General features: G+C 51.2%; 1 protein-coding gene across 3 annotated transcripts in view; it reads right to left on the reverse strand.

The window, feature by feature from the left end:
• LOC307001466 (mitogen-activated protein kinase kinase kinase kinase 4-like) overlaps positions 1–27,176 on the reverse strand; it is a 147,071-nt gene that overhangs the window by 64,804 nt on the left and 55,091 nt on the right. For all 3 annotated transcript variants that reach the window (XR_013798245.1, XM_079617973.1, XM_079617972.1), the window contains exons 6-14: positions 23,971–24,061; positions 22,522–22,652; positions 22,327–22,381; positions 22,054–22,132; positions 21,780–21,955; positions 16,146–16,218; positions 9,141–9,351; positions 8,115–8,276; positions 6,083–6,169 (exon numbers count right to left, since the gene is read on the reverse strand). Coding sequence is in view for 2 of the 3 variants with exons in the window: in XM_079617973.1 (XP_079474099.1) it covers positions 6,083–6,169; positions 8,115–8,276; positions 9,141–9,351; positions 16,146–16,218; positions 21,780–21,955; positions 22,054–22,132; positions 22,327–22,381; positions 22,522–22,652; positions 23,971–24,061 (1,065 nt within the window). In the remaining variant the exon portion in view is untranslated. The remainder of the gene's footprint in view (positions 1–6,082; positions 6,170–8,114; positions 8,277–9,140; positions 9,352–16,145; positions 16,219–21,779; positions 21,956–22,053; positions 22,133–22,326; positions 22,382–22,521; positions 22,653–23,970; positions 24,062–27,176) is intronic.

Raw genomic sequence — 27,176 nt, forward strand, 5'->3', positions numbered from 1 at the left:
CCTTCAGTCACACAAACCTTCAGTCAAACAAACCTTCAGTCAAACAAACCTTCAGTCAAACAAACCTTCAGTCACACAAACCTTCAGTCAAACAAACCTTCAGTCACACAAACCTTCAGTCAAACAAAGCTTCAGTCACACAAACCTTCAGTCAAACAAACCTTCAGTCAAACAAACCTTCAGTCAAACAAACCTTCAGTCACACAAACCTTCAGTCAAACAAACCTTCAGTCACACAAACCTTCAGTCAAACAAAGCTTCAGTCAAACAAACCTTCAGTCAAACAAAGCTTCAGTCACACAAACCTTCAGTCAAACAAACCTTCAGTCAAACAAACCTTCAGTCACACAAACCTTCAGTCAAACAAACCTTCAGTCAAACAAACCTTCAGTCACACAAACCTTCAGTCACACAAACCTTCAGTCAAACAAACCTTCAGTCACACAAACCTTCAGTCAAACAAAGCTTCAGTCAAACAAACCTTCAGTCAAACAAAGCTTCAGTCACACAAACCTTCAGTCAAACAAAGCTTCAGTCAAACAAACCTTCAGTCAAACAAACCTTCAGTCACACAAACCTTCAGTCACACAAACCTTCAGTCAAACAAACCTTCAGTCACACAAACCTTCAGTCAAACAAAGCTTCAGTCAAACAAACCTTCAGTCAAACAAAGCTTCAGTCACACAAACCTTCAGTCAAACAAACCTTCAGTCAAACAAAGCTTCAGTCACACAAACCTTCAGTCAAACAAACCTTCAGTCAAACAAACCTTCAGTCAAACAAACCTTCAGTCACACAAACCTTCAGTCACACAAACCTTCAGTCAAACAAAGCTTCAGTCAAACAAACCTTCAGTCACACAAACCTTCAGTCACACAAACCTTCAGTCAAACAAACCTTCAGTCAAACAAACCTTCAGTCACACAAACCTTCAGTCAAACAAAGCTTCAGTCAAACAAACCTTCAGTCAAACAAAGCTTCAGTCACACAAACCTTCAGTCACACAAACCTTCAGTCAAACAAAGCTTCAGTCAAACAAACCTTCAGTCACACAAACCTTCAGTCACACAAACCTTCAGTCACACAAACCTTCAGTCACACAAACCTTCAGTCACACAAACCTTCAGTCAAACAAAGCTTCAGTCAAACAAACCTTCAGTCAAACAAAGCTTCAGTCAAACAAACCTTCAGTCACACAAACCTTCAGTCAAACAAACCTTCAGTCACACAAACCTTCAGTCAAACAAAGCTTCAGTCAAACAAACCTTCAGTCACACAAACCTTCAGTCAAACAAACCTTCAGTCACACAAACCTTCAGTCAAACAAACCTTCAGTCACACAAACCTTCAGTCAAACAAAGCTTCAGTCAAACAAACCTTCAGTCAAACAAAGCTTCAGTCACACAAACCTTCAGTCAAACAAACCTTCAGTCAAACAAACCTTCAGTCACACAAACCTTCAGTCAAACAAACCTTCAGTCAAACAAACCTTCAGTCACACAAACCTTCAGTCACACAAACCTTCAGTCAAACAAACCTTCAGTCACACAAACCTTCAGTCAAACAAAGCTTCAGTCAAACAAACCTTCAGTCAAACAAAGCTTCAGTCACACAAACCTTCAGTCAAACAAAGCTTCAGTCAAACAAACCTTCAGTCAAACAAACCTTCAGTCAAACAAACCTTCAGTCACACAAACCTTCAGTCACACAAACCTTCAGTCAAACAAAGCTTCAGTCAAACAAACCTTCAGTCACACAAACCTTCAGTCACACAAACCTTCAGTCAAACAAACCTTCAGTCAAACAAACCTTCAGTCACACAAACCTTCAGTCAAACAAAGCTTCAGTCAAACAAACCTTCAGTCAAACAAACCTTCAGTCACACAAACCTTCAGTCACACAAACCTTCAGTCAAACAAAGCTTCAGTCAAACAAACCTTCAGTCACACAAACCTTCAGTCACACAAACCTTCAGTCACACAAACCTTCAGTCACACAAACCTTCAGTCAAACAAACCTTCAGTCACACAAACCTTCAGTCAAACAAAGCTTCAGTCAAACAAACCTTCAGTCACACAAACCTTCAGTCACACAAACCTTCAGTCAAACAAACCTTCAGTCAAACAAACCTTCAGTCAAACAAACCTTCAGTCACACAAACCTTCAGTCACACAAACCTTCAGTCAAACAAAGCTTCAGTCAAACAAACCTTCAGTCAAACAAAGCTTCAGTCACACAAACCTTCAGTCAAACAAACCTTCAGTCAAACAAAGCTTCAGTCACACAAACCTTCAGTCAAACAAACCTTCAGTCAAACAAACCTTCAGTCAAACAAAGCTTCAGTCACACAAACCTTCAGTCACACAAACCTTCAGTCAAACAAACCTTCAGTCAAACAAACCTTCAGTCACACAAACCTTCAGTCACACAAACCTTCAGTCAAACAAACCTTCAGTCACACAAACCTTCAGTCAAACAAAGCTTCAGTCACACAAACCTTCAGTCACACAAACCTTCAGTCACACAAACCTTCAGTCAAACAAACCTTCAGTCAAACAAACCTTCAGTCCAACAAACCTTCAGTCAAACAAAGCTTCAGTCAAACAAAGCTTCAGTCAAACAAAGCTTCAGTCAAACAAACCTTCAGTCAAACAAACCTTCAGTCACACAAACTTTCAGTCACACAAACCTTCAGTCAAACAAACCTTCAGTCAAACAAACCTTCAGTCAAACAAACCTTCAGTCACACAAACCTTCAGTCACACAAACTTTCAGTCACACAAACCTTCAGTCAAACAAACCTTCAGACACAAACCTTCAGTCAAACAAACTCTCACCAGTGCTGGTGTGTGTGTGTGTGTGTGTGTGTGTGTAGACGTGAGGGATTCTCTCACCAGTGCTGGTGTGTGTGTGTGTGTGTGTGTGTGTGTAGACGTGAGGGATTTTCTCACCAGTGCTGGTGTGTGTGTGTAGACGTGAGGGATTCTCTCACCAGTGCTGATGTGTGTGTGTGTGTGAAGACGTGAGGGATTCTCTCACCAGTGCTGGTGTGTGTGTGTGAGTGTGTGTGTGTAGACTTGAGGGATTCTCTCACCAGTGCTGGTGTGTGTGTGTGTGTGTGTGTGTGTAGACTTGAGGGATTCTCTCACCAGTGCTGGTGTGTGTGTGTGTGTGTGTGTGTGTGTAGACGTGAGGGATTTTCTCACCAGTGCTGGTGTGTGTGTGTAGACGTGAGGGATTCTCTCACCAGTGCTGATGTGTGTGTGTGTGTGAAGACGTGAGGGATTCTCTCACCAGTGCTGGTGTGTGTGTGTGAGTGTGTGTGTGTAGACTTGAGGGATTCTCTCACCAGTGCTGGTGTGTGTGTGTGTGTGTGTGTGTGTAGACTTGAGGGATTCTCTCACCAGTGCTGGTGTGTGTGTGTGTGTGTGTGTGTGTAGACTTGAGGGATTATCTCACCAGTGCTGGTGTGTGTGTGTGTGTGTAGACGTGAGGGATTCTCTCACCAGTGCTGGTGTGTGTGTGTGTGTGTGTGTGTGTAGACGTGAGGGATTCTCTCACCAGTGCTGGTGTGTGTGTGTGTGTGTGTAGACGTGAGGGATGCTCTCACCAGTGCTGGTGTGTGTGTGTGTGTAGACATGAGGGATGCTCTCACCAGTGCTGGTGTGTGTGTGTGTGTGTGTAGACGTGAGGGATGCTCTCACCAGTGCTGGTGTGTGTGTGTGTGTAGACGTGAGGGATGCTCTCACCAGTGCTGGTGTGTGTGTGTGTGTAGACGTGAGGGATTCTCTCACCAGTGCTGGTGTGTGTGTGTGTGTAGACGTGAGGGATTCTCTCACCAGTGCTGGTGTGTGTGTGTGTGTGTAGACGTGAGGGATTCTCTCACCAGTGCTGGTGTGTGTGTGTGTAGACGTGAGGGATTCTCTCACCAGTGCTGGTGTGTGTGTGTGTGTAGACGTGAGGGATTCTCTCACCAGTGCTGGTGTGTGTGTGTGTGTGTGTGTGTAGACGTGAGGGATTCTCTCACCAGTGCTGGTGTGTGTGTGTGTGTGTAGACGTGAGGGATTCTCTCACCAGTGCTGGTGTGTGTGTGTGTAGACGTGAGGGATTCTCTCACCAGTGCTGGTGTGTGTGTGTGTGTAGACATGAGGGATTCTCTCACCAGTGCTGGTGTGTGTGTGTGTGTAGACGTGAGGGATTCTCTCACCAGTGCTGGTGTGTGTGTGTGTGTAGACGTGAGGGATTCTCTCACCAGTGCTGGTGTGTGTGTGTGTAGACGTGAGGGATTCTCTCACCAGTGCTGGTGTGTGTGTGTGTGTAGACATGAGGGATTCTCTCACCAGTGCTGGTGTGTGTGTGTGTGTGTAGACGTGAGGGATTCTCTCACCAGTGCTGGTGTGTGTGTGTGTGTGTAGACGTGAGGGATTCTCTCACCAGTGCTGGTGTGTGTGTGTGTGTGTGTAGACGTGAGGGATTCTCTCACCAGTGCTGGTGTGTGTGTGTGTAGACGTGAGGGATTCTCTCACCAGTGCTGGTGTGTGTGTGTGTGTGTGTAGACGTGAGGGATTCTCTCACCAGTGCTGGTGTGTGTGTGTGTAGACATGAGGGATTCTCTCACCAGTGCTGGTGTGTGTGTGTGTGTAGACATGAGGGATTCTCTCACCAGTGCTGGTGTGTGTGTGTGTGTAGACGTGAGGGATTCTCTCACCAGTGCTGGTGTGTGTGTGTGTGTGTGTGTGTAGACTTGAGGGATTCTCTCACCAGTGCTGGTGTGTGTGTGTGTAGACGTGAGGGATTCTCTCACCAGTGCTGGTGTGTGTGTGTGTGTGTGTAGACGTGAGGGATTCTCTCACCAGTGCTGGTGTGTGTGTGTGTGTGTGTGTGTAGACTTGAGGGATTCTCTCACCAGTGCTGGTGTGTGTGTGTGTAGACGTGAGGGATTCTCTCACCAGTGCTGGTGTGTGTGTGTGTGTGTAGACGTGAGGGATTCTCTCACCAGTGCTGGTGTGTGTGTGTGTGTGTGTAGACGTGAGGGATTCTCTCACCAGTGCTGGTGTGTGTGTGTGTGTGTGTGTGTAGACTTGAGGGATTCTCTCACCAGTGCTGGTGTGTGTGTGTGTAGACGTGAGGGATTCTCTCACCAGTGCTGGTGTGTGTGTGTGTGTGTGTGTGTAGACTTGAGGGATTCTCTCACCAGTGCTGGTGTGTGTGTGTGTGTAGACGTGAGGGATTCTCTCACCAGTGCTGGTGTGTGTGTGTGTGTGTGTGTAGACGTGAGGGATTCTCTCACCAGTGCTGGTGTGTGTGTGTGTGTGTGTGTGTAGACGTGAGGGATTCTCTCACCAGTGCTGGTGTGTGTGTGTGTGTGTGTGTGTGTAGACGTGAGGGATGCTTTCACCAGTGCTGGTGTGTGTGTGTGTGTGTGTGTAGACGTGAGGGATTCTCTCACCAGTGCTGGTGTGTGTGTGTGTGTGTAGACGTGAGGGATTCTCTCACCAGTGCTGGTGTGTGTGTGTGTGTGTGTAGACGTGAGGGATTCTCTCACCAGTGCTGGTGTGTGTGTGTGTGTGTGTGTGTGTAGACTTGAGGGATTCTCTCACCAGTGCTGGTGTGTGTGTGTGTAGACGTGAGGGATTCTCTCACCAGTGCTGGTGTGTGTGTGTGTGTGTGTGTGTAGACTTGAGGGATTCTCTCACCAGTGCTGGTGTGTGTGTGTGTGTAGACGTGAGGGATTCTCTCACCAGTGCTGGTGTGTGTGTGTGTGTGTGTGTAGACGTGAGGGATTCTCTCACCAGTGCTGGTGTGTGTGTGTGTGTGTGTGTGTAGACGTGAGGGATTCTCTCACCAGTGCTGGTGTGTGTGTGTGTAGACGTGAGGGATGCTTTCACCAGTGCTGGTGTGTGTGTGTGTGTGTGTGTAGACGTGAGGGATTCTCTCACCAGTGCTGGTGTGTGTGTAGACGTGAGGGATTCTCTCACCAGTGCTGGTGTGTGTGTGTGTGTGTGTGTGTGTAGACGTGAGGGATTCTCTCACCAGTGCTGGTGTGTGTGTGTGTGTGTGTAGACGTGAGGGATTCTCTCACCAGTAGCATGGCCTGCTCATGTAACAGCTGCTGCTGCAGGATCTCCAGGTGCCTCTGCTCCTCCTCCAGCTGCCGGCGGATGTACTCCTGACACACACACACACGTTACAGTCAGTTGTGCTCCAGACAACACACACACACACTCTGACGGACATCACGGACTGTTCCTGCCCTGTCTCCAGGTGATCGCACACACTGACCCATGGAATGTCCAGTAGTTTTGCCTGAACAGACTCTATTATGTAGCCCAACTACACCTTTTTATTTAAATAAATTTGTCCAAATAACCGAGTTTTTGGAGTTATTAAGAGAACCTAAAAGTCTTCTACTGCCAAAGAGTTTAGTCCTGCTATGATTTTCTTTTGTTTATGGTGTTGAATCTATGGCTGTGATGTCGGTCTAGTACAGCGTTCATGAGGCCAGCAGCGCTGCGGGGTCCTGGCCTGACCCAACAAGTGGAACTCAGGAAAGCCATTCAATGACCATAAACTCATTACTTAAATCTACAGAGGAGCACCTTGATAAAAAAAATCCACTATATAGCCTGTTAGTGAGTTTTTATGTCTGATTTATTCAAACATACAATAAACGAGACAAGTTTTTATTACAGACAATCTCCTTAACAAATGTGATGAGAAACAATGATCTCATTAAGGTTTATATAAAAAAACTGCCTGATGTGCAATTCAAATGTTTTTATACAACTCAAATTTGTGAGCACCTACAAAGGTGTTAGTAGGGTTTTCAGAGAGTTTATCATGGCAGAAAATGTGTAATAAGAGAACTTTAAATGGCTGATTTTAGCCAATGACCAGGAGTGTTTTCCCTCCTTCCTCACATCTTATCTTGAGCTACTAACACTTTGCTTCAGTTGATAGATGTGCTTATGTTTGATGATCCAAAGGGTTAGTGATGAACCAAACACTGAAGACCAGGGCCATTATCAGTGATGAACCAAACACTGAAGACCAGGGCCATTATCAGTGATGAACCAAACACTGAAGACCAGGGCCATTATCAGTGATGAACCAAACACTGAAGACCAGGGCCATTATCAGTGATGAACCAAACACTGAAGACCAGGGCCATTATCAGTGATGAACCAAACACTGAAGACCAGGGTCATTATCAGTGATGAACCAAACACTGAAGACCAGGGCCATTATCAGTGATGAACCAAACACTGAAGACCAGGGTCATTATCAGTGATGAACCAAACACTGAAGACCAGGGTCATTATCAGTGATGAACCAAACACTGAAGATCAGGGCCATTATCAGTGATGAACCAAACACTGAAGACCAGGGCCATTATCAGTGATGAACCAAACACTGAAGACCAGGGTCATTATCAGTGATGAACCAAACACTGAAGACCAGGGCCATTATCAGTGATGAACCAAACACTGAAGACCAGGGCCATTATCAGTGATGAACCAAACACTGAAGACCAGGGCCATTATCAGTGATGAACCAAACACTGAAGACCAGGGCCATTATCAGTGATGAACCAAACACTGAAGACCAGGGCCATTATCAGTGATGAACCAAACACTGAAGACCAGGGCCATTATCAGTGATGAAGTTAGGGTTAGCCCTCGGTTAGGTTTTTTGAGGATAGCCTTCAGTTAGGGTTATGGTTAGCCTTCGGTTGGGGTTAGCCCTCGGTTAGGGTTATGGTTAGCCCTCGGTTAGGGTTATGGTTAGCCCTCGGTTAGGGTTATGGTTAGCCCTTGGTTAGGGTTATGGTTAGCCCTCGGTTAGGGTTATGGTTAGCCCTCGGTTAGGGTTATGGTTAGACTTTGGTTAGGGTTTTGGTTAGCCTTCGGTTAGGGTTATGGTTAGCCTTCGGTTAGGGTTAGCCCTCGGTTAGGGTTATGGTTAGCCTTCGGTTAGGGTTAGCCCTCGGTTAGGGTTAGCCCTCGGTTATGGTTAGCCCTTGGTTAGGGTTATGCTTAGCCCTCGGTTAGGGTTATGGTTAGCCTTTGGTTAGGGTTAGCCCTCGGTTAGGGTTATGGTCAGCCCTAGCTCACCTGCTCGCGGTCGGCCCTCCTCTTCTCCTCTTCCGCCCTCCTGCGCTCCTCCTCTTCTTTGCGTCTCCTCTCCATCTCCTCCACACGTCTCTTCTCCTCCTGCTCTCTCCTCCTCTGCTCTCGCTCTTGTTGTCTCCTCATCTCTCGCTCTCGTCTTTGTTGCTGCAGTACACAAGAATTACTCTGCAGTTAAACTTACAATCATTAGTGACATTTGCTTAAGTTTCAACTCAATAATGGTGTTAGGTTAGGTTAGGTTGACTTCTAACTCAATGGTCTTGAGTTGCGGGACAAAATTTATGTTGTGTTGTTCTTCGTAAAATGATTGCCACTTTAAGTTTCAACATATAAAGACAGAAGAGCCTGAACGGGTCCTTGTCCGTCAGCAAACATGAGGCACTGCACTAACAACATGTTTTAAACCTGCCACAATGTGACATCACAATGCGAGGTTGGTTTGAATATCCGCCTCACAGCGTACGTTACGGTGTTACGTGTTACGGTCACTGAAAGGGTTACGGTTATTGATGGTTTTGACCAACAAAGGAATGAGATGTCAATTTTGCTTTCAAAATGGCAAATTTCGCCAAGCTATTTCGCTAAACTTTGGAACGTTCTAGTTGGATTAACAGGCTCATATTATTGAAGACCATGTTGTGACGTGTGAGTTCATGATCATGTGACCCATGTTGTTCAAAATGTTTTGTTATCCCTAAAGGGCCAAACACAGATCTTTAACTGACCTATCCATTGCTATAGTGCATGCAATGCATATTATTGTAGGATCATACTGTTGCAGATGTGATGTATTTTGTGATGGGTGATTACCAACTGGTGAACATGTGACTTAAATGATCCAGTAAGGGTCATAAATGTAGTCAGGCATTGATCACATGTGACAGAAATGTTTTCCAGTGTAGTGGTGGATGTAGTTGTTCCTGAGAGTGCAGGCTTCGCCTCGAGAAACACTTCCAGCTGGCGTGACTCCTGCGTTCGACTGGTTCATGTGTGGGACGTGAAGCTCACCTCCTCCAGCCGCCGCCGCTGCTCTTTCTGCTGCTCGATGCGCTTCTGCCGTTCTGCCAGTAGCTGGCGCTTGTACTCCTCCTGCTCGCGCATCTGCTGTTCCTGGAGCAGCTGCTGTCGTCTCATCGCCTCCGAGCGCTCCTTATTCTCCTGCTGTAGACGGATGAAGTCCCGGCGCAGAGTCGACTCCCCCGGGACATTCACGATAGAGCTGCGGGATGCAGAACACAGACCGGCTCTTACAGATCAACGACAGGACTGTACAGCCACTCACAAACAGACACTTCTAACCAATGCAATATTTAGAGCTGAGAAAAATGATCTTCCCAATAAAAATGTACTTTATTTAAGATGTGATGAATTTCTGTGAGGCAAGTCTTTTCTATGCTTTTCAACTTATTCTCAGCTGTTCATGAACCTGCAGTGATACATACGTCACAGGCTGATCTATACGTGTACATGCGCACTAGAGCTGCACGACTTGTTAGGGCTTTGACTTTTGCCCAAAAATCATATTCGAAGTTCGTTTGTTTATTAATATTAATATTCTAATATATTCAAATTAGGGCTGTCAAAATAACGCGTTGATTCTGATGAATTAATCTGAGAAAAACCCCCGCAGATTAATCCATTCCGTATTGACCTTTGACCCAGAGCCGTTCTAACGCGGTGCCTGGTCGAACATTTACTTATAAAAAACGGGCCGATGGAAGCGTTGATAAAAATAAAGTCGTCTGCAATGTCTGCCGCAAGGAATTCGCATATGACGGGAGTTCGTCAACTCTCAAGGACCACATCAATGCAAAGCATCCAATAGTTCACGTTAATCCGGGACCAGAGGTACGGCCCAGTCCCGTGATACCAGCAGTCAGCGCCATCTTCCAGTGCAGCAAACACCGAAACAAACTCAGCACATCTGCGTGTGTGTGTGTGTGTGTGTGAGAGAGAGAGTGTGTGTGTGTATGTGTGCGTGAGAGAGTGTGCGTGTGTGTGTGTGTGTGCGTGAGAGAGTGTGCGTGTGTGTGTATGTGTGCGTGAGAGAGTGTGTGTGTGTGTGTGTGTGAGTGCTAATGAGCTTCACCAGGCGTGGAAAAGCCTCGTAATCTGGATTGAACAACGTTTACAAGCAAACACATTTACAAAAAATAATGGCCATAACAGGCTCGAATATTAAAGGCTGCCTAATATTTGTTCGAATATCATTATTTTTTTAAATATTCAAATTATATTCGGATAACGAAGTTCAGAGTCAAAGCCCTACTAATCGTTAAAAGATGGCGGCCACGATTCAGGCAGACACATACCTGTATTATCATCTATGTGTATTTAGCACTGACGTGTCCGATCACAGCGAATATTCTGATCCAGAGAGACGTCTTCATGAACAGATATAAAACAGCTTCACTAACAGTTTGAACCACACAGTATCATTATTTCGGTCTTACAATCATTCAGAATAATCACAGAAGTACTGGGATAAAAGTTTATCATTTGGAAATAAACACTGATGTAAACGGTAGTAACTTGACGCTTCAGATAAAGATGTATAAATGACATCGCTACACCAGTAGGTGGCAACAAGTGACTGTTAAAAAATGTATTCCTCATTGAAGTGAAGTCATTGAATCATCCGTTCAAGATATTTGTTAAAAAACATTGATTCATCCAGTAATGAAACAAGTTGAGCGAGATACTGAATCATTCATTCAAACTGATTTTCTTTTTAAAGGAGAACTCCAGCGCAAAATGAACCTTTGGTCTAATTACACATTGTTACCTAGTCAACCGTTATCTGAGATTTGTTTTCATGATTATCGAATGTAAATAGTTGTATCTCTAAAAACAGTTTAGCCTATAACGCTAGTATAACGCTAGTATATTGGGCATAGAGTAATGACAAATAAAAATCGCTTGTTAATACCACTAACAAGGCTCAAAATAGCCCCACACTAACACGGCAGCATAATGAGGGTCCCTACCTTCAAACCGAAGCATTGAGAACTTTGACAGTGTCCAGACAGTTTAATAAGAAGATATTTTATACATACAGTCAACTCCATGTATACAAGCAGAATCCATCTTTGAAAAACAGACTCGATCAGTCGATCAACGAAACGCCGATCTAAATGCGCTCGACCATATGAGATTCTACACAGTCAGCGCATTTGGATCGTCGTTTCGTTGATCGACTGATCAAGTCTGTTTTTCCAGTAAACTGCAGTTATAGCCGCAGTTGTTTCTCTAGCTGCTTATGTGTGTGTTTTGGCAGCTCCGGATTGGCTATAGTCATTATTGGAGACTGCCTCCTATTGGCCGACTCGAGGAGTTCAACAGGCTTCCTCTCGCCTTCGTTCAACGCTCACTCGTAGACTTTGGTTTAGTTGCCCTTGTATTGTTTTTGTTTATTTCAATTTTGATTTGTGTTTGAGCTTGTACTTTGGTTCTTTATTTGTAGTATTTGTTCATAGTAAATTCTTGTAAATAATGATTTATTGGGTTTCGATGCCATTTATTTTCATTGTTATTTTCTTTGTCTCTGTTTGAAGCATGTGGTAGGTAGGGCAGATTATTTTGTATTTTCTTTTGATGAGATCAGTCTTGGCCGGTCCCTGGAGCGTACGGTCACACCGGTGCGATCAGTCTTGGCCGGTCCCTGGAGCGTACAGTCACACCGGTGCGATCAGTCTTGGCCGGTCCCTGGAGCGTACGGTCACACCGGTGCGATCAGTCTTGGCCGGTCCCTGGAGCGTACGGTCACACCGGTGTGATCAGTCTTGGCCGGTCCCTGGAGCGTACGGTCACATCGGTGCGATCAGTCTTGGCCGGTCCCTGGAGCGTACAGTCACACCGGTGCGATCAGTCTTGGCCGGTCCCTGGAGCGTACGGTCACACCGGTGCGATCAGTCTTGGCCGGTCCCAGGAGCGTACGGTCACACCGGTGCGATCAGTCTTGGCCGGTCCCTGGAGCGTACAGTCACACCAGTGCGATCAGTCTTGGCTGGTCCCTGGAGCGTACGGTCACACCGGTGCGATCAGTCTTGGCCGGTCCCTGGAGTGTACAGTAACACCGGTGCGATCAGTCTTGGCCGGTCCCTGGAGCGTACGGTCACACCGGTGCGATCAGTCTTGGCCGGTCCCTGGAGCGTACGGTCACACCGGTGCAATCAGTCTTGGCCGGTCCCTGGAGCGTACGGTCACACCGGTGTGATCAGTCTTGGCCGGTCCCTGGAGCGTACAGTCACACCGGTGTGATAAGTCTTGGCCGGTTCCTGGAGCGTACGGTCACACCGGTGCAATCAGTCTTGGCCGGTCCCTGGAGCGTACAGTCACACCAGTGCGATCAGTCTTGGCTGGTCCCTGGAGCGTACGGTCACACCGGTGCGATCAGTCTTGGCCGGTCCCTGGAGCGTACAGTAACACCGGTGCGATCAGTCTTGGCCGGTCCCTGGAGCGTACGGTCACACCGGTGCGATCAGTCTTGGCCGGTCCCTGGAGCGTACGGTCACACCGGTGTGATCAGTCTTGGCCGGTCCCTGGAGCGTACGGTCACACCGGTGCGATCAGTCTTGGCCGGTCCCTGGAGCGTACGGTCACACCGGTGTGATCAGTCTTGGCTGGTCCCTGGAGCGTACGGTCACACCGGTGTGATCAGTCTTGGCTAGTCCCTGGAGCGTACGATCACACCGGAGTGATCAGTCTTGGCCGGTCCCTGGAGCGTACGGTCACACCGGTGTGATCAGTCTTGGCTGGTCCCTGGAGCGTACGGTCACACCGGTGTGATCTGTCTTGGCCGGTCCCTGGAGCGTACGGTCACACCGGTGTGATCAGTCTTGGCTGGTCCCTGGAGCGTACGGTCACACCGGTGTGATCAGTCTTGGCTGGTCCCTGGAGCGTACGGTCACACCGGTGCGATCAGTCTTGGCTGGTCCCTGGAGCGTACGGTCACACCGGTGCGATCAGTCTTGGCCGGTCCCTGGAGCGTACGGTCACATCGGTGCGATCAGTCTTGGCCGGTCCCTGAAGTGTACGGTCACACCGGTGCGATCAGTCTTGGCCGGTCCCTGGAGCGTACGGTCACACCGGTGCGATCAGTCTTGGCCGGTCCCTGGAGCGTACGGTCACACCGGTGCGATCAGTCTTGGCCGGTCCCTGGAGCGTACGGTCACATCGGTGCGATCAGTCTTGGCCGGTCCCTGAAGTGTACGGTCACACCGGTGTGATCAGTCTTGGCCGGTCCCTGGAGCGTACAGTCACACCGGTGCGATCAGTCTTGGCCGGTCCCTGGAGTGTACGATCACACCGGTGCGATCAGTCTTGGCCGGTCCCTGGAGCGTGCGGTCACACCGGTGCGATCAGTCTTGGCCGGTCCCTGGAGCGTACGGTCACACCGGTGCGATCAGTCTTGGCCGGTCCCTGGAGCGTACGGTCACACCGGTGCGATCAGTCTTGGCCGGTCCCTGGAGCGTACGGTCACACCGGTGTGATCAGTCTTGGCCGGTCCCTGGAGCGTACGGTCACACCGGTGTGATCAGTCTTGGCCGGTCCCTGGAGCGTACAGTCACACCGGTGCGATCAGTCTTGGCCGGTCCCTGGAGCGTACAGTCACACCGGTGCGATCAGTCTTGGCCGGTCCCTGGAGCGTACGGTCACACCGGTGCGATCAGTCTTGGCCGGTCCCTGGAGCGTACGGTCACACCGGTGCGATCAGTCTTGGCCGGTCCCTGGAGCGTACAGTCACACCGGTGTGATCAGTCTTGGCCGGTCCCTGGAGCGTACGGTCACACCGGTGCGATCAGTCTTGGCCGGTCCCTGAAGTGTACGGTCACACCGGTGTGATCAGTCTTGGCCGGTCCCTGGAGCGTACAGTCACACCGGTGTGATCAGTCTTGGCCGGTCCCTGGAGCGTACGGTCACACCGGTGCGATCAGTCTTGGCCGGTCCCTGGAGCGTACGGTCACACCGGTGCGATCAGTCTTGGCTGGTCCCTGGAGCGTACAGTCACACCGGTGTGATCAGTCTTGGCCGGTCCCTGGAGCGTACAGTCACACCGGTGTGATCAGTCTTGGCCGGTCCCTGGAGCGTACGGTCACACCGGTGCGATCAGTCTTGGCCGGTCCCTGGAGCGTACGGTCACACCGGTGCGATCAGTCTTGGCTGGTCCCTGGAGCGTACAGTCACACCGGTGTGATCAGTCTTGGCCGGTCCCTGGAGCGTACGGTCACATCGGTGCGATCAGTCTTGGCCGGTCCCTGAAGTGTACGGTCACACCGGTGTGATCAGTCTTGGCCGGTCCCTGGAGCGTACAGTCACACCGGTGTGATCAGTCTTGGCCGGTCCCTGGAGCGTACGGTCACACCGGTGCGATCAGTCTTGGCCGGTCCCTGGAGCGTACGGTCACATCGGTGCGATCAGTCTTGGCCGGTCCCTGAAGTGTACGGTCACACCGGTGTGATCAGTCTTGGCCGGTCCCTGGAGCGTACAGTCACACCGGTGCGATCAGTCTTGGCCGGTCCCTGGAGTGTACGATCACACCGGTGCGATCAGTCTTGGGCGGTCCCTGGAGCGTACGGTCACACCGGTGCGATCAGTCTTGGCCGGTCCCTGAAGTGTACGGTCACACCGGTGCGATCAGTCTTGGCCGGTCCCTGGAGCGTACGGTCACACCGGTGCGATCAATCTTGGCCGGCCCCTGGAGCGTACGGTCACACCGGTGTGATCAGTCTTGGCCGGTCCCTGGAGTGTACAGTCACACCGGTGCGATAAGTCTTGGCTAGTCCCTGGAGCGTACGGTCACACCGGTGCGATCAGTCTTGGCCGGTCCCTGGAGCGTACGGTCACACCGGTGCGATAAGTCTTGGCCGGTCCCTGGAGCGTACGGTCACACCGGTGCGATCAGTCTTGGCCGGTCCCTGGAGCGTACGGTCACACCGGTGCGATCAGTCTTGGCCGGTCCCTGGAGCGTACGGTCACACCGGTGTGATCAGTCTTGGCTAGTCCCTGGAGCGTACGGTCACACCGGTGCGATCAGTCTTGGCCGGTCCCTGGAGTGTACAGTCACACCGGTGTGGTAAGTACGGTCAGTGCATCACGTGATCAACTGCTAAATTCAAACGCGCGTTGGCTGGCGCTGAGCCAGAGACAGACGCGCTCAGTGCTTGTCATATATCACAACTATTCAGTGTTTTCAACCACATAATGTTTATTTTAGGTTTCAGACATTTAAGAATCACATAAGTACAAAAAAAACTTTTTTTGAGTTTGTAAAATACACACTGATGTCTAAGAAAGCGGCAATAATAATCCTTTATATTATAAAAAGACGACACGTTTTATTCATATCAGATACACAATGTGTAAGTAGCTTTACATTTTACCCTATTCTTCTCCCAGTTCACCAGCCACTTACTTTCATGTATTTCTGGAGAAGTGGAGGAATTGACGTGTTGTAAATCCGACAGATCCGATTCTCTGACCTGTGGCACAAACTAACATGGCGCCGCCCATCGCGCATACAGCTCAACTAACGCGATCGTTATAAAGGTGTTTATACAACAAAACACATCCACATGCACATGTTTGACAATCGGAATATCAGTGTTTCATACTATAGCTAATAAATGTGTGAATATTTAGAATAAAAAAGGAAAAATTACATAAAAGCAGATCATCATTCATTCAGCGCTGTGTTGTGGTTGCGCTGTGTCACCATGGAAACAATAAAGTGACAGATTCGAAATAACGGTCGCCTTGAAAAACTCACGCTGGGGGGTCAATTAGAATATTTTAAACTTACGTGTGAAAGGGTTAATTCATGGAATAATTGTGGGAACAACTGAAACCACATCTATGCAAAAACCACATACTCTGAAATTTTATACATGGATATTTCATCTTAATGTACTTCCTCAAATCCAGAGGAAGAGTAAGAGGAGATCTGCCAATGAGAGATCTGTAATCTGGGTATGTTCATTGTGTTTCAAACGGTTTCATATTCTTGCGTCATACCTGGGCTCTCCCTCCTGCTCCTGAGCTTCCTCCTCCTCTTCCTCACTGCCGCTGTACTCGTACTCGGTCTCATCTGCAGTGGAGCACAAGCACACGTCATACGCGAGCACTACAACACGTCACACGCGAGCACTAGAACACCTCATACGCGAGCACTAGAACACGTCACACGCGAGCACTAGAACACGTCACACGCGAGCACTAGAACACGTCACACGCGAGCACTAGAACACGTCATACGCGAGCACTAGAACACGTCACACGCGAGCACTAGAACACGTCATACGCGAGCACTAGAACACGTCACACGCGAGCACTAGAACACGTCATACGCGAGCACTAGAACACGTCATACGCGAGCACTAGAACACGTCATACGCGAGCACTAGCGCACACACGTCACACGCGAGCACTAGAACACGTCACACGCGAGCACTAGAACACGTCACACGCGAGCACTAGAACACGTCACACGCGAGCACTAGCGCACACACGTCACACGCGAGCACTAGAACACGTCACACGCGAGCACTAGAACACGTCACACGCGAGCACTAGAACACGTCACACGCGAGCACTAGAACACGTCACACGCGAGCACTAGAACACGTCACACGCGAGCACTAGCGCACATCACACGCGAGCAGTAGCGCACATCACACGCGAGCACTAGAACACGTCACACGCGAGCACTAGAACACGTCACACGCGAGCACTAGAACACGTCACACGCGAGCACTAGAACACGTCATACGCGAGCACTAGAACACGTCACACGCGAGCACTAGAACACGTCATACGCGAGCACTAGAACACGTCACACGCGAGCACTAGAACACGTCATACGCGAGCACTAGAACACGTCATACGCGAGCACTAGCGCACACACGTCACACGCGAGCACTAGAACACGTCACACGCGAGCACTAGAACACGTCACACGCGAGCACTAGAACACGTCACACGCGAGCACTAGCGCACACACGTCACACGCGAGCACTAGAACACGTCACACGCGAGCACTAGAACACGTCACACGCGAGCACTAGAACACGTCACACGCGAGCACTAGAACACGTCACACGCGAGCACTAGAACACGTCACACGCGAGCACTAGAACACGTCACACGCGAGCACTAGAACACGTCACACGCGAGCACTAGAACACGTCACACGCGAGCACTAGAACACGTCACACGCGAGCACTAGAACACGTCACACGCGAGCACTAGAACACGTCACACGCGAGCACTAGAACACGTCACACGCGAGCACTAGCGCACACACGTCACACGCGAGCACTAGCGCACACACGTCACACGCGAGCACTAGAACACGTCACACGCGAGTACTAGAACACGTCACACGCGAGCACTAGAACACGTCACACGCGAGCACTAGAACACGTCACACGCGAGCACTAGAACACGTCACACGCGAGCACTAGAACACGTCACACGCGAGCACTAGAACACGTCACACGCGAGCACTAGAACTCATCACACGCGAGCACTAGAACACGTCACACGCGAGCACTAGCGCACACACGTTACACGCGAGCCTTAGAACACGTCACTCGCAAGCACTAGAACACGTCACACGCAAGCACTAGAACACGTCACACGCGAGCACTAGAACACGTCACACGCGAGCACTAGAACACGTCACACGCGAGCACTAGAACACGTCACACGCGAGCACTAGAACACGTCATACGCGAGCACTAGAACACGTCACACGCGAGCACTAGAACACGTCACACGCGAGCACTAGAACACGTCACACGCGAGCACTAGAACACGTCACACGCGAGCACTAGAACACGTCACACGCGAGCACTAGCGCACATCACACGCGAGCACTAGAACACGTCACACGCGAGCACTAGAACTCATCACACGCGAGCACTAGAACACGTCACACGCGAGCACTAGAACTCATCACACGCGAGCACTAGAACACGTCACACGCGAGCACTAGAACACGTCACACGCGAGCACTAGAACACCTCATACGCGAGCACTAGAACACGTCACACGCGAGCACTAGAACACGTCACACGCGAGCACTAGAACTCATCACACGCGAGCAGTAGCGCACATCACACGCGAGCACTAGAACACGTCACACGCGAGCACTAGAACACGTCACACGCGAGCACTAGAACACGTCACACGCGAGCACTAGAACACGTCACACGCGAGCACTAGAACTCATCACACGCGAGCACTAGAACACGTCACACGCGAGCACTAGAACACCTCATACGCGAGCACTAGAACACGTCACACGCGAGCACTAGAACACGTCACACGCGAGCACTAGAACTCATCACACGCGAGCAGTAGCGCACATCACACGCGAGCACTAGAACACGTCACACGCGAGCACTAGAACACACACGTCACACGCGAGCACTAGCGCACACACGTCACACGCGAGCACTAGAACACGTCACACGCGAGCACTAGAACACGTCACACGCGAGCACTAGAACACGTCACACGCGAGCATTAGAACACGTCACACGCGAGCACTAGAACACGTCACACGCGAGCACTAGAACACGTCACACGCGAGCACTAGCGCACATCACACGCGAGCACTAGAACTCATCACACGCGAGCACTAGAACACGTCACACGCGAGCACTAGAACACATCACACGCGAGCACTAGAACTCATCACACGCGAGCACTAGAACACGTCACACGCGAGCACTAGAACACGTCACACGCGAGCACTAGAACACGTCACACGCGAGCACTAGAACACGTCACACGCGAGCACTAGAACTCATCACACGCGAGCACTAGAACACGTCACACGCGAGCACTAGAACACATCACACGCGAGCACTAGAACTCATCACACGCGAGCACTAGAACACGTCACACGCGAGCACTAGAACACGTCACACGCGAGCACTAGAACACGTCACACGCGAGCACTAGAACTCATCACACGCGAGCACTAGAACACGTCACACGCGAGCACTAGAACACATCACACGCGAGCACTAGAACACGTCACACGCGAGCACTAGAACACGTCACACGCGAGCACTAGAACTCATCACACGCGAGCACTAGAACACGTCACACGCGAGCACTAGAACACGTCACACGCGAGCACTAGAACACATTACACGCGAGCACTAGAACACGTCACACGCGAGCACTAGAACACATCACACGCGAGCACTAGAACACGTCACACGCGAGCACTAGAACTCATCACACGCGAGCACTAGAACACGTCACACGCGAGCACTAGAACTCATCACACGCGAGCACTAGAACACGTCACACGCGAGCACTAGAACACGTCACACGCGAGCACTAGAACACGTCACACGCGAGCACTAGAACACATCACACGCGAGCACTAGAACACGTCACACGCGAGCACTAGAACTCATCACACGCGAGCACTAGAACACGTCACACGCGAGCACTAGAACACGTCACACGCGAGCACTAGAACACGTCACACGCGAGCACTAGAACTCATCACACGCGAGCACTAGAACACGTCACACGCGAGCACTAGAACACATCACACGCGAGCACTAGAACACGTCACACGCGAGCACTAGAACATGTCATACGCGAGCACTAGAACACGTCACACGCGAGCACTCGAACACGTCACACGCGAGCACTAGAACACGTCACACGCGAGCACTAGAACACACACGTCACACGCGAGCACTAGAACACCTCATACGCGAGCACTAGAACACCTCATACGCGAGCACTAGAACACGTCACACGCGAGCACTAGAACACGTCACACGCGAGCACTAGAACACGTCATACGCGAGCACTAGCGCACACACGTCACACGCGAGCACTAGCGCACACACGGCACACGCGAGCACTAGCGCACACACGTCACACGCGAGCACTAGCGCACACACGTCACACGCGAGCACTAGAACACGTCATACGCGATCACTAGAACACGTCATACGCGAGCACTAGAACACACACGTCACACGCGAGCACTAGAACACGTCATACGCGAGCACTAGAACACGTCACACGCGAGCACTAGAACACGTCACACGCGAGCACTAGAACACGTCATACGCGAGCACTAGCGCACACACGTCACACGCGAGCACTAGCGCACACACGGCACACGCGAGCACTAGCGCACACACGTCACACGCGAGCACTAGCGCACACACGTCACACGCGAGCACTAGAACACGTCATACGCGAGCACTAGAACACGTCATACGCGAGCACTAGCGCACACACGTCACACGCGAGCACTAGCGCACACACGTCACACGCGAGCACTAGCGCACACACGTCACACGCGAGCACTAGCGCACACACGTCACACGCGAGCACTAGCGCACACACGTCACACGCGAGCACTAGCGCACACGTCACACGCGAGCACTAGCGCACACACGTCACACGCGAGCACTAGCGCGCACACGTCACACGCGAGCACTAGCGCGCACACGTCACACGCGAGCACTAGCGCGCACACGTCACACGCGAGCACTAGCACACACACGTCACACGCGAGCACTACCGCACACACGTCACACGCGAGCACTAGCACACACACGTCACACGCGAGCACTAGCACACACACGTCACACGCGAGCACTAGCACACACACGTCACACGCGAGCACTAGTGCACACACGTCACACGCGAGCACTAGCGCACACGTCACACGCGAGCACTAGCGCACACACGTCACATGCGAGCACTAGCGCACACACGTCACACGCGAGCACTAGCGCACACACGTCACACGCGAGCACTAGCACACACACGTCACACGCGAGCACTAGCGCACACACGTCACACGCGAGCACTAGTGCACACACGTCACACGCGAGCACTAGCGCACACGTCACACGCGAGCACTAGCGCACACACGTCACACGCGAGCACTAGCGCACACACGTCACACGCGAGCACTAGCGCACACACGTCACACGCGAGCACTAGCGCACACACGTCACACGCGAGCACTAGCGCACACACGTCACACGCGAGCACTAGTGCACACACGTCACACGCGAGCACTAGCGCACACGTCACACGCGAGCACTAGTGCACACACGTCACACGCGAGCACTAGCGCACACGTCACACGCGAGCACTAGCGCACACACGTCACACGCGAGCACTAGCGCACACACGTCACACGCGAGCACTAGCGCACACACGTCACACGCGAGCACTAGCGCACACACGTCACACGCGAGCACTAGCGCACACACGTCACACGCGAGCACTAGCGCACACACGTCACACGCGAGCACTAGTGCACACACGTCACACGCGAGCACTAGCGCACACGTCACACGCGAGCACTAGCGCACACACGTCACACGCGAGCACTAGCGCACACACGTCACACGCGAGCACTAGCGCACACACGTCACACGCGAGCACTAGCGCACACACGTCACACGCGAGCACTAGCGCACACACACGTCACACGCGAGCACTAGCGCACACACGTCACACGCGAGCACTAGCGCACACACGTCACACGCGAGCACTAGCGCACACACGTCACACGCGAGCACTAGCGCACACACGTCACACGCGAGCACTAGCGTCACACGCTCTCTGTGGCGACAGGACCCGTACCTTTCTCTCCGCGCTTCTTGCGGCAGCGGTCCAGGTGGTCTTTGAGCTGGATCCGCACCTGCCTCTCGTTGGGCTGGTCCCTGATGAACGGATGCTTCAGGAGCTGGTCGGTGGGCGGCCGCTGCGTGTAGTTCTTCACCAGACAGCCCTCGATGAAGCTGAAGAACTTCTTGGACCTGAAAACAAGATCACGGGAGAGGAGAGAGTTTCTGGAGGAGCACCGGAGACCTTTGACCTGCTGGCATCATTACGACAATAAGATGAAGGTACTGACCATTTCTTGGACTTGAGTCTGGGTGGAGGATTTCTGGGTATGAGAAAGAGCGCGCGCATGGGATGCATATCACACAACGCTGCAAAACACCGACACACACGTCCCATGAAACCCAGTTATCAATTCAGGATATTAAAGGTAATGTTCACCCCTGCTTTAAATCAGCAAATACATTCATTTCCTCTAACATTGACTAATTGGTGGAGTAAAAGCAACTGGACATGAAGAGACAGAAGAAAGGAAGATGAGAGGAGGTGTGTGATGAGTACTCACGAGGAGCTCCCTCCGCCATCTCTATAGCCGTGATCCCACAGGACCACAGATCGCTCTACAGGGAAAGCAGAACATCGTCTCGTCAGCTCAGTGTTGAGGAGAAACTGCATCTATTCAACACGCTGAATGTTCCTGCGGTGCTTGATCTTCCCATGAGGGCGTGAGGCATGTGTGTGTGTGTGTGCAGGTTTTTACCCTGTAGTCGTAAGTAGCGTCCGGGTTTTCGTCACAGGCGATGACCTCCGGAGCCATCCAGTACGGCGTTCCAATGAAGGTGTTTCTGCGGCCGACGGTCCGATCCAGCTGAGCGCTGACGCCAAAGTCCACTGCAGACGAGAGCCAGCATCAGCTCACACACACCAACAACACACATCACGCTTACATGGACTCAAGAAAACTTCATTCAGGCTTTATGGAGAAGGTGAGCGGAGAGAGTCGGCGATCTGCTCTGCACAGGCGGCGCTCGGGGGAGATCTCGTTGTGTACCGCAACTACACCAAGGCCAGAATATACTTGTTGTGAAACTGCCGTCCATGTCTGACAGAGATTGGCACTGTTTTATCTTTAACCTGCTTGTTTTTATGTTGCTTTACATAAACCTTCAGGACGCCATAAAACATCAGCAAAAGAAGAGAAATCAACCGTGAGTCAATCACTCTCCTGCTGAATTACACAAGGACACCAAACGTGTCTGATTACATTAGAAGGTAAAGCGCAAGTGTTTAATCACAGTTGAAGTTAATCATGGAGCTTTAGCCAGAACCTGCACCACCTAAATGTCCTGTTAGGAGCCGCTTCCTCCCTCCAGAATGTGTAAAATAATCCAGAAGATAAACACTGGCCTAGAAAGCAAAAGTCCATTATTTAATATTTAGCATAATTTTCACACAGATTAAGAGTCTGCATTCAGCCGGTTATACTGTATTAGCGCTGGTTGGACACTAGGTGGTGCTGTGGGTTATTTTCACAGTAAAGGATGATTCTAAACTTTAATGAAATGAAATGAGGCATTTATATTTAAATATATTTTATTTGATAAATTATATAATAGAATTTAAATTAAATTAAATGAACCGATTAATTTACACACTTAAAGGACCATTTTAACCAAGATCAACCGTGTGTTACGAGTGAAAGGAGTGATCTAAAACAACATTTAAAAACAATACTTGATGTTGCTGCTTCATTTCATTCTTAATATTTAATGACAGCCTCAAAATTAGGATTTTTAACTCTCCATCAAAAGCAGGTATTAATATTCATCACCTCATGAGAACATTGCCGTGTTCATGTAAGAAGCGCTTTAGGGGACTATACATGAAGGCTATTCTCTCAGGATATTGATGTTATAGGAACTGCTGTCGTCAGGTATGTTTCATTCATAACGTTTCCTCTTTAAACTGCTATATTTCATACCAGTCTCGTAATTACTGTAAACTGTGGCAAAACAGTGTGATTAACAAATAAAACGAGCAAGAGTTTGTTTTTTCCAGGTGATTTTGTTAAAGAAAGGACATTCTCAGGAGTCTGAGAAAACTCTTCCATAAAAGGCTTGTCTACCGCATGCATCAAACCGTGAGGACTGGAGATGTGACAGTATTCAGGAAAAATATAGAGAAAGCAGATAATCAGTGGAGATCTGACCTAGTTTGACCTCTGCGTTCTCAGTCAGCAGCACATTCTGGCCCTTGATGTCTCTGTGGATGACATGATGAGCGTGCAGGTGGGCCAACCCCTGAAGAAGAGAAGAGAAGAGGCAATGAGAGGAGGAGAGGGGCGAGGATGAGAGAGGAGAGGAGGAGAGAGGAGAGGATGAGAGAGGAGAGGAGGAGAGAGGAGGAGAGAGGAGAGGAGGAGAGAGGAGAGGATGAGAGAGGAGAGGAGGAGAGAGGAGAGGATGAGAGAGGAGAGAGGAGAGGAGGAGAGAGGAGAGGAGAGAGGAGGAGAGAGGAGAGGAGGAGAGGAGAGAGGAGGAGAGGGGCGAGGAGAGGAGAGGAGAGGAGGAGAGAGGAGAGAGGAGAGAGGAGGAGAGAGGAGGAGAGAGGAGAGGAGGAGAGGAGAGAGGAGGAGAGGGGCGAGGAGAGGAGAGAGGAGGAGAGGAGAGGAGGAGAGAGGAGAGGAGGAGAGAGGAGAGTAGGAGAGGGGCGAGGAGGAGAGAGGAGGAGAGGAGAGGAGAGGAGGAGAGGGGCGAGGAGAGGAGAGAGGAAAGAGGAGGAGAGAGGAGAGAGGAGGAGAGAGGAGGAGAGGGGCGAGGAGAGAGGAGAGAGGAGGAGAGGGGCGAGAGGAGAGAGGAGAGAGGAGGAGAGGGGCGAGAGGAGAGAGGAGGAGAGAGGAGGAGAGGGGCGAGGAGAGGAGGAGAGAGGAGGAGAGGAGGAGAGAGGAGGAGAGGGGCGAGGAGAGGAGAGAAGAGAGGAGGAGAGAGGATGAGAGGAGGAGAGAGGAGGAGAGAGGAGGAGAGGAGAGAGGAGGAGAGAGGAGGAGAGGAGGAGAGAGGAAGACAGAGGAGAGGAGGAGAGAGGAGGAGAGGAGGAGAGAGGAGAGAGGAGAGGAGGAGAGAGGAGGAGAGGAGGAGAGAGGAGGAGAGAGAAAGACAGAGGAGAGGAGGAGAGGAGGAGAGAAGAGAGGAGGAGAGAGGAGAGTAGGAGAGGGGCGAGGAGAGGAGAGAGGAGAGATGAGGAGAGAGGAGGAGAGGAGAGAGGAGAGAGGAGGAGAGAGGAAGACAGAGGAGGAGAGGAGGAGAGAGGAAGACAGAGGAGAGGAGGAGAGAGGAGGAGAGAAGAGAGGAGGAGATAGGAGAGTAGGAGAGGGGCGTAGAGAGGAGAGAGGAGGAGAGAGGAGGAGAGAGGAGGAGAGGAGGAGAGAGGAAGACAGAGGAGAGGAGGAGAGGAGGAGAGAAGAGAGGAGAGTAGGAGAGGGGCGAGGAGAGGAGAGAGGAGAGAGGAGGAGAGAGGAGGAGAGGAGGAGGGAGGAAGACAGAGGAGAGGAGGAGAGGAGGAGAGAAGAGAGGAGAGGAGGAGAGAGGACAGAGGAGAGAGGAGGAGAGAGGAGGAGAGGAGGAGAGAGGAGGAGAGAGGCGAGGAGAGGAGAGAGGAGAGAGGAGGAGAGAGGAGGAGAGAGGAGGAGAGAGGAGGAGAGGGGCGAGGAGAGGAGAGAGGAGGAGAGAGGAGGAGAGAGGAGGAGAGGAGGAGAGAGGAAGACAGAGGAGAGGAGGAGAGAGGAGGAGAGGAGGAGAGAGGAGGAGAGGAGAGAGGAGAGGAGGAGAGAGGAGGAGAGGAGGAGAGAGGAGGAGAGAGAAAGACAGAGGAGAGGAGGAGAGAGGAGGAGAGGAGGAGAGAAGAGAGGAGGAGAGTAGGAGAGGAGAGGAGAGAGGAGGAGAGAGGAGGAGAGAGAGGAGAGAGGAGGAGAGAGGAAGACAGAGGAGGAGAGGAGGAGAGAGGAAGACAGAGGAGAGGAGGAGAGAGGAGGAGAGAGGAGGAGAGAGGAGGAGATAGGAGAGTAGGAGAGGGGCGAAGAGAGGAGAGAGGAGGAGAGAGGAGGAGAGGAGGAGAGAGGAAGACAGAGGAGAGGAGGAGAGGAGGAGAGAAGAGAGGAGAGTAGGAGAGGGGCGAGGAGAGGAGAGAGGAGGAGAGAGGAGGAGAGAGGAGGAGAGGAGGAGAGAGGAAGACAGAGGAGAGGAGGAGAGGAGGAGAGAAGAGAGGAGAGGAGGAGAGAGGACAGAGGAGAGGAGGAGAAAGGAGGAGAGGAGGAGAGGAGAGGAGGAGAGAGGAGGAGAGGAGAGGAGGAGAGGAGAGGAGGAGAGGAGAGGAGGAGAGAAGGACAGGAGAGGAGGAGAGGAGGAGAGAGGAAGAGAGGAGGAGAGGAGGAGAGAGAAAGACAGAGGAGAGGAGGAGAGAGGAGGAGAGGAGGAGAGGAGGAGAGAAGAGAGGAGGAGAGAGGAGAGTAGGAGAGGGGCGAGGAGAGGAGAGAGGAGGAGAGAGGAGGAGAGAGGAGGAGAGAAGAGAGGAGGAGATAGGAGAGTAGGAGAGGGGCGAAGAGAGGAGAGAGGAGAGAGGAGGAGAGAGGAGGAGAGAGGAAGACAGAGGAGAGGAGGAGAGAAGAGAGGAGGAGAGAGGAGAGTAGGAGAGGGGCGAGGAGAGGAGAGAGGAGGAGAGGAGATGAGGAGAGAGGAGAGGAGAGGAGGAGATGAGAGGAGAGAGGAGAGGAGATGAGGAGAGGAGAGGAGAGGAGGAGAGGAGATGAGGAGAGAGGAGGAGAGGAGGAGAGGAGAGAGGAGGAGAGGAGATGAGGAGAGAGGAGAGTAGGAGAGGGGCGAGGAGAGGAGAGAGGAGAGAGGAGGAGAGAGGACAGAGGAGAGGAGGAGAAAGGAGGAGAGGAGGAGAGGAGGAGGAGAGGAGGACAGAGGAGGAGAGAGGAGAGAAGAACAGAGGAGGAGAGAGGAAGACAGAGGAGAGGAGAGGAGGAGAGAAGAGAGGAGGAGAGAGGAGAGTAGGAGAGGGGCGAGGAGAGGAGAGAGGAGAGAGGAGGAGAGAGGAGGAGAGGAGGAGAGAGGAAGACAGAGGAGAGGAGGAGAGAGGAGAGGGGAGAGGAGAGGAGGAGAGAGGACAGAGGAGAGGAGGAGAAAGGAGGAGAGGAGGACAGAGGAGGAGAGGAGAGGAGGAGAGGAGGAGAGAGGAGAGGAGGACAGAGGATAGGAGGAGAAAGGAGGAGAGGAGGAGAGAAGAACAGAGGAGAAGAGGAGAGGAGGAGAGAGGAGGAGAGGAGGAGAGGAGAGGAGGAGAGAGGAGGAGAGGAGGAGAGGAGGAGGAGAGGAGAGGAGGAGAGGAGAGGAGGAGATGAGAGAGGGATAGGAG

This window comes from Phoxinus phoxinus (assembly GCF_949152265.1).
Source record: "Phoxinus phoxinus genome assembly, chromosome: 7".
Taxonomy (NCBI): domain Eukaryota; kingdom Metazoa; phylum Chordata; class Actinopteri; order Cypriniformes; family Leuciscidae; genus Phoxinus; species Phoxinus phoxinus.